The sequence below is a fragment of the Oncorhynchus mykiss genome, chromosome 13 (genome assembly GCF_057628025.1).
Source record: "Oncorhynchus mykiss isolate SJ-2025 chromosome 13, ASM5762802v1, whole genome shotgun sequence".
Lineage (NCBI taxonomy): Eukaryota > Metazoa > Chordata > Actinopteri > Salmoniformes > Salmonidae > Oncorhynchus > Oncorhynchus mykiss.
Window position 1 is genome coordinate 84,758,320 of NC_143034.1, and position 7,540 is coordinate 84,765,859.

A 7,540-nucleotide genomic window follows, 5' to 3' on the forward strand; every position below is an offset into this window, starting at 1 on the left:
CGATGCTCCATAATGACATCACAATACCCCATAATGACATCACGATGCTCCATAATGACAAAGTGAAAACAGGTTTTTAGAATTGTTGGCAAATGTATAATTAGAATAAAAACATACCTTATTTACATACGTATTCAGACCCTTTGCTATGAGACTTGAAATTGAGCTCAGATGCTTCCGGTTTCCATTGATCATCCTTGAGATGTTTGTGCATGTCAGAGCAAACACCGAGCCATGAGGTAAAACAATTTGTCCGTAGAGCTCCGAGACGGGATGGTGTCGAGGCACAGATCTGGGGAAGGGTACCAAAATAATGTCTGCAGCATTGAAGTTCCCCAAGAACACAGTGGGTCTCCATCACTCCCGAGTGGCGCAGCGGTCTAAGCCACTGCATCTCAGTGCTAGAGGCGTCACTACAGACCCTGGTTTGATTCCAGGCTGTATCACAACCAGCCATGATTGGGAGTGCAATAGGGCGGCGCACCATTGGCCCAGCGTCGTCCGGGTTGTGGTAGGCCGTCATTGTAAATAAGGATTTGTTCTTAACTGACTTGACTAGTTAAATAAAGGTTAAGTTAAACCTAAATGGAAAAAGTTTGGAAGCCCCCAAATTCTTCCTAGAGCTGGCCGCCCAGGAAAACTGAGCAATGGTGGGAGAAGGGCCTTGGTCAGGGAGGTGACCAAAGACCCGATGGTCACTGACAGAGCTCCAGATTTCCTCTGTGGAGATGGGAGAACCTTCCAGAAGGACAACCATCTCTGCAGCACTCCACCAATCAGGCCTTTATGGTAGAGTGGCCAGACGGAAGCCACTCCTCAGTAAAAGGCACATGACAGACCGCTTGGAGTTTGCCTCAAGGCACCTAAAGGACAGACCATGAGAAACAAGGTTCTTTGGTCTGATAAAACCAAGATTGAAGTCTTTGGCCTGAATGCCAAGCGTCATGTCTGGAGGAAACCTGGCACCATGATGGTGAAGCATGGTGGTGGCAGCATCCCTACGGTGAAGCACGGTGGTGGCAGCATCCCTACGGTGAAGCACGGTGGTGGCAGCATCATGCTGTGGGGATGTTTTTCAGCGACAGGGACTGGGAGACTAGTCAGGATCGAGGGAAAGATGAACAGAGCAAAGTGCAGAGAGATCCTTGATGAAAAGCCCTGAGGGCTCTGGAGCAGGTTAAGACTGGGGAGAAGGTTCACCTTCCAACAGGACAACGACCCTAAGCACACAGCCAAGACAAAGCAGGAGTGGCTTCGGGACAAGTCTCTGAATGTCCTTGAATGGCCCAGCCAGAGCCCGGACTTGAACCTGATCGAACATCTCTACAGAGACATGAAAATAGCTATGCAGTCCAACCTGACAGAGCTTGAGAGAATCTGCAGAGAAGAATGGGAGAAACTCCCCAAATACAGGTGTGTCAAGCTTGTAGAGTCATACCCAAGAAGACTAGAGGCTGTAATCGCTGCCAAAGGTGCTTCAACAAAGTACTGAGTGAAGGGTCTGAATACTAATGTCAATGTGATTTTTAATTTTTTATACGTTTGCAAAAAATTCCAAAAACCCGTTTTTGCTTTGTCATTATGGGGTATTGTGATGTCATTATGGGGTATTGTGATGTCATTATGGGGTATTGTGATGTCATTATGGGGTATGTGATGTCATTATGGGGTATTGTGATGTCATTATGGGGTATTGTGATGTCATTATGGGGTATTGTGATGTCATTATGGGGTATTGTGATGTCATTATGGGGTATGTGATGTCCTTATGGGGTATTGTGATGTCATTATGGGGTATGTGATGTCATTATGGGGTATTGTGATGTCATTATGGGGTATTGTGATGTCATTATGGGGTATTGTGATGTCATTATGGGGTATGTGATGTCATTATGGGGTATTGTGTGTAAATTGATAAGGGGAAAAAAATATTGAATCCACTTTAGAATGATGCTGTAACGTAACAAAATGTGGGAAAAGCCAAGTTGGTCTCAATACTTTCTGAATGCACTGTGTGTTTCTCCAGGTGGAGCAGGCTCTGACCCCAGAGTTTAAGGGTTAATGTTTCTCCAGGTGGAGCAGGCTCTGACCCCAGAGTTTAAGGGTTAATGTTTCTCCAGGTGGAGCAGGCTCTGACCCCAGAGTTTAAGGGTTAATGTTTCTCCAGGTGGAGCAGGCTCTGACCCCAGAGTTTAAGGGTTAATGTTTCTCCAGGTGGAGCAGGCTCTGACCCCAGAGTTTAAGGGTTAATGTTTCTCCAGGTGGAGCAGGCTCTGATCCCAGAGTTTAAGGGTTAATGTTTATCCAGGTGGAGCAGGCTCTGACCCCAGAGTTTAAGGGTTAATGTTTCTCTAGGTGTGGCGGTGGCCCTGAAGCAGGCTCTGACCCCAGAGTTGTAAGGGTTAGTGTGTGTGTGTTAATGTTTCTCTAGGTGTGGCGGTGGCCCTGAAGCAGGCTCTGACCCCAGAGTTTAAGGGTTAGTGTTTCTCTAGGTGGAGCAGGCTCTGACCCCAGAGTTTAAGGGTTAGTGTGTGTGTGTGAATGTTTCTCTAGGTGTGGCGGTGGCCCTGAAGCAGGCTCTGACCCCAGAGTTTAAGGCGTATCAGTACCAGGTGCTCTCTAACTGCAGAGCTATGGCCAACGCCCTCATCAACCACGGCTACAAGATCGTCACCGGTGAGACAATAATGTCATGGTTGTGGTTAACAGACTGTAACCTGTGTTAGTGTTGTGTTAATGTTGCTGTAGGGTTGTGTTAATGTTGCTGTAGGGTTGTGTTAATGTTGCTGTAGGGTTGTGTTAATGTTGCTGTAGGGTTGTGTTAATGTTGCTGTAGGGTTGTGTTAATGTTGCTGTAGGGTTGTGTTAATGTTGCTGTAGGGTTGTGTTAATGTTGTGTTAATGTTGCTGTAGAGTTTGTTAATGTTGTTGTAGGGTTGTGTTAATGTTGTGTTAATGTTGCTGTAGAGTTTGTTAATGTTGTTGTAGGGTTGTGTTAATGTTGCTGTAGGGTTGTGTTAATGTTGTTGTATGGTTGTGTTAATGTTGTTGTAGGCTTGTGTTAATGTTGCTGTAGGGTTGTGTTAATGTTGTTGTATGGTTGTGTTAATGTTGCTGTAGGGTTGTGTTAATGTTGTTGTAAGGTTGTGTTAATGTTGCTGTAGGGTTGTGTTAATGAAGCTGTAGGGTTGTATTAATGTTGCTGTATGGTTTTGTTAATGTTGTTGTAGGGTTGTGTTAATGTTGTTGTAGGGTTGTGTTAATGTTGCTGTAGGGTTGTGTTAATGTTGCTGTAGGGTTGTGTTAATGTTGCTGTAGGGTTGTGTTAATGTTGCTGTAGTGTTGTGTTAATGTTGTGTTAATGTTGTTGTAGGGTTGTGTTAATGTTGTTGTATGGTTGTGTTAATGTTGTTGTAGGCTTGTGTTAATGTTGCTGTAGGGTTGTGTTAATGTTGTTGTATGGTTGTGTTAATGTTGCTGTAGGGTTGTGTTAATGTTGTTGTAAGGTTGTGTTAATGTTGCTGTAGGGTTGTGTTAATGAAGCTGTAGGGTTGTATTAATGTTGCTGTATGGTTTTGTTAATGTTGTTGTAGGGTTGTGTTAATGTTGTTGTAGGGTTGTGTTAATGTTGCTGTAGGGTTGTGTTAATGTTGCTGTAGGGTTGTGTTAATGTTGCTGTAGGGTTGTGTTAATGTTGCTGTAGTGTTGTGTTAATGTTGTGTTAATGTTGTTGTAGGGTTGTGTTAATGTTGCTGTATGGTTGTGTTAATGTTGTTGTAGGGTTGTGTTAATGTTGCTGTAGGGTTGTGTTAATGTTGCTGTAGGGTTGTGTTAATGTTGTGTTAATGTTGTTGTAGGGTTGTGTTAATGTTGCTGTAGGGTTGTGTTAATGTTGTTGTAGGGTTGTGTTAATGTTGTTGTAGGGTTGTGTTAATGTTGCTGTAGGGTTGTGTTAATGTTGCTGTAGGGTTGTGTTAATGTTGCTGTAGGGTTGTGTTAATGTTGCTGTAGGGTTGTGTTAATGTTGCTGTAGGGTTGTGTTAATGTTGCTGTAGGGTTGTGTTAATGTTGCTGTAGGGTTGTGTTAATGTTGCTGTAGGGTTGTGTTAATGTTGCTGTAGGGTTGTGTTAATGTTGCTGTAGGGTTGTGTTAATGTTGCTGTGTGGTTGTGTTAATGTTGCTGTAGGGTTGTGTTAATGTTGCTGTAGGGTTGTGTTAATGTTGTTGTAGGGTTGTGTTAATGTTGCTGTAGGGTTGTGTTAATGTTGCTGTATGGTTGTGTTAATGTTGCTGTAGGGTTGTGTTAATGTTGCTGTAGGGTTGTGTTAATGTTGCTGTAGGGTTGTGTTAATGTTGCTGTAGGGTTGTGTTAATGTTGCTGTAGGGTTGTGTTAATGTTGTTGTAGGCTTGTGTTAATGTTGCTGTAGGGTTGTGTTAATGTTGCTGTAGGGTTGTGTTAATGTTGCTGTAGGGTTGTGTTAATGTTGCTGTAAGGGTGTGTTAATGTTGCTGTAGGGTTGTGTTAATGTTGCTGTAGGGTTGTGTTAATGTTGCTGTAGGGTTGTGTCAATGTTGCTGTAGGGTTGTGTCAATGTTGCTGTAGGGTTGTGTCAATGTTGCTGTAGGGTTGTGTCAATGTTGCTGTATGGTTGTGTTAATGTCCTCCAGGGGGTTCTGATAACCATCTGATCTTACTGGACCTGAGGCCCAACGGGACGGACGGAGGACGAGCTGAGAAGGTTCTAGAAGCTGCTGCCATCGCCTGCAACAAGAACACCTGTCCAGGTAACTAACAGACACAGTCCTCTGTAGGTGGTGAGAGTGCTCTGTGTCCCAGTTGTCTGTATATGGTAAGTAACAGACACAGTCCTCTGTAGGTGGTGAGAGTGCTCTGTGTCCCAGTTGTCTGTATATGGTAAGTAACAGACACAGTCCTCTGTAGGTGGTGAGAGTGCTCTGTGTCCCAGTTGTCTGTATATGGTAAGTAACAGACACAGTCCTCTGTAGGTGGTGAGAGTGCTCTGTGTCCCAGTTGTCTGTATATGCGTGTATATACGTAATGTGTGTGTGTGTATATACGTAATGTGTGTGTGTGTATATACGTAATGTGTGTGTGTGTGTGTGTGTGTGTGTAGGTGATAAGAGTGCGTTGCGTCCCAGCGGTCTGAGGTTCGGCTCTCCTGCTCTGACCTCCAGAGGAATGGTTGAAGACGACTTCAGGAAGGTCGCAGAGTTCATCCACAGAGGTGACCCCTAACCCCTGACCTCTGTGTCTATAGACATAGTGCTGACCATAGATGTCCAGCTAGCAGACCAAGGCCACCTCTAACCCCCAGACCTCTTTGTCTATAGACATAGTGCTGACCCTAGATGTCCAGTTAGCAGACCAAGACCACCCCTAACCCCTGTGTCGATAGACATAGTGCTGACCCTAGATGTCCAGCTAGCAGACCAAGACCACCTCTAACCCCCTGACCTCTGTGTCTATAGACATAGTGCTGACCCTAGATGTCCAGCTAGCAGACCAAGGCCACCTCTAACCCCCTGACCTCTGTGTCTATAGACATAGTGCTGACCCTAGATGTCCAGCTAGCAGACCAAGGCCACCTCTAACCCCTTGACCTCTCACCCCTCGTTCTCCCTACAGGTATCCAGATGACCCTGGACATCCAGGCCTCTCTGCAGCCCAAGGCCACCCTGAAGGAGTTTAAGGAGGCCCTGGCAGGGGAGGGGAAGCACCAGGAGAGGGTAGCAGAGCTGAGGGGGGAGGTGGAGGCTTTCGCTGGGGGGTTCCCCATGCCTGGTCTGGAGGAACTTTAAAGACCTGTTTTCAAGATGAAATGTTTTCATGTCACCTGCCACATCATCATACCTCTTGAATATTGACTGTCTCCTTCTCTGCTGTCCTCTGTCTTACCGGTTTGACTGACTGTTTCCTTCTCTGCTGTCCTCTGTCTTACCGGTTTGACTGACTGTTTCCTTCTCTGTTGTCCTCTACCTTAACGGTTTGACTGACTGGTTTGTCCTCTGCCTTAAGGGTTTGTTTGACTGACTGTTTCCTTCTCTGCTGTCCTCTGTCTTACCGGTTTGACTGACTGTTTCCTTCTCTGCTGTCTTCTGTCTTACCGGTTTGACTGACTGTTTCCTTCTCTGTTGTCCTCTACCTTAACGGTTTGACTGACTGGTTTGTCCTCTGCCTTAAGGGTTTGTTTGACTGACTGTTTCCTTCTCTGCTGTCCTCTGTCTTACCGGTTTGACTGACTGTTTCCTTCTCTGTTGTCCTCTACCTTAACGGTTTGACTGACTGGTTTGTCCTCTGCCTTAAGGGTTTGTTTGACTGACTGTTTCCTTCTCTGCTGTCCTCTGTCTTACCGGTTTGACTGAATGTTTCCTTCTCTGCTGTCCTCTGTCTTACCGGTTTGACTGACTGGTTTGTCCCCTGCCTTAACGGTTTGACTGACTGGTTTGTCCTCTGCCTTAACGGTTTGACTGACTGGTTTGTCCTTTGCCTTAACGGTTTGTTTGACTGACTGTTTCCTTCTCTGCTGTCCTCTGCCTAAACGGTTTGACTGACTGGTTTGTCCTCTGCCTTAACGGTTGGACTGACTGGTTTGTCCTTTGCCTTAACGGTTTGTTTGACTGACTGTTTCCTTCTCTGCTGTCCTCTGCCTAAACGGTTTGACTGACTGGTTTGTCCCCTGCCTTAACAGTTTGACTGACTGTGTTTCCGTCTCTGCCTTACCGGTTTAATGTAATGAAACCCAAGACAAATAAAACTCAAGGATGTGGAACACACCTCGGTCTCTACCGTCTCTTTTTCTTCAGAAGAGGAACGATACTGTAGATAGCATGTGTGGATCACTGGATGTGATTAGAGCTTGCATTGTGGGTAGATATAGAGCCCGTCGGCCATTAGGATTGGGTTCCAGATACACACATTTATCATGTTTCCATTGAGAGAGAAAGATGACTGGAGAGGAACCGACTGGAGAGGAACCGACTGGAGAGGAACCGACTGGGGAGGAACCGACTGGGGAGGAACCGACTGGGTTTTATCTGACTGGAGAGGAACCGGCTGTGTTTTATCTGACTGGAGAGGAACCGGCTGTTTTATCTGACTGGAGAGGAACCGACTGGAGAGGAACCGGCTGTGTTTTATCTGACTGGAGAGGAACCGGCTGTGTTTTATCTGACTGGAGAGGAACCGGCTGGAGAGGAACCGACTGGAGAGGAACCGGCTGTGTTTTATCTGACTGGAGAGGAACCGGCTGTGTTTTATCTGACTGGAGAGGAACCGGCTGGAGAGGAACCGACTGGAGAGGAACCGGCTGTGTTTTATCTGACTGGAGAGGAACCGCCTGTGTTTTATCTGACTGGAGAGGAACTGACTGGAGAGGAACCGGCTGGAGAGGAACCGGCTGTGTTTTATCAGACTGGAGAGGAACCGGCTGGAGAGGAACCGGCTGGAGAGGAACCGGCTGGAGAGGAACCGGCTGTGTTTTATCTGACTGGAGAGGAACCGGCTGGAGAGGAACCGG

At 46.2% G+C, this 7,540-nt stretch overlaps 1 protein-coding gene across 3 annotated transcripts in view; it reads left to right on the forward strand.

The window, feature by feature from the left end:
* Positions 1 to 6,797, forward strand: part of shmt1 (serine hydroxymethyltransferase 1 (soluble)) — an 88,010-nt gene extending 81,213 nt beyond the window's left edge. The window contains exons 9-12 of one of the 3 annotated variants that reach the window (XM_090197962.1): positions 2,554 to 2,676; positions 4,671 to 4,787; positions 5,138 to 5,248; positions 5,650 to 6,797. In XM_090197962.1, coding sequence (XP_090054088.1) covers positions 2,554 to 2,676; positions 4,671 to 4,787; positions 5,138 to 5,248; positions 5,650 to 5,822 — 524 coding nt within the window. In that variant the 3' untranslated portion in view covers positions 5,823 to 6,797. The other 2 variants (XM_090197963.1, XM_090197964.1) reach the window with 2 other exon arrangements.
* Positions 6,798 to 7,540: the final 743 nt, after the last annotated feature.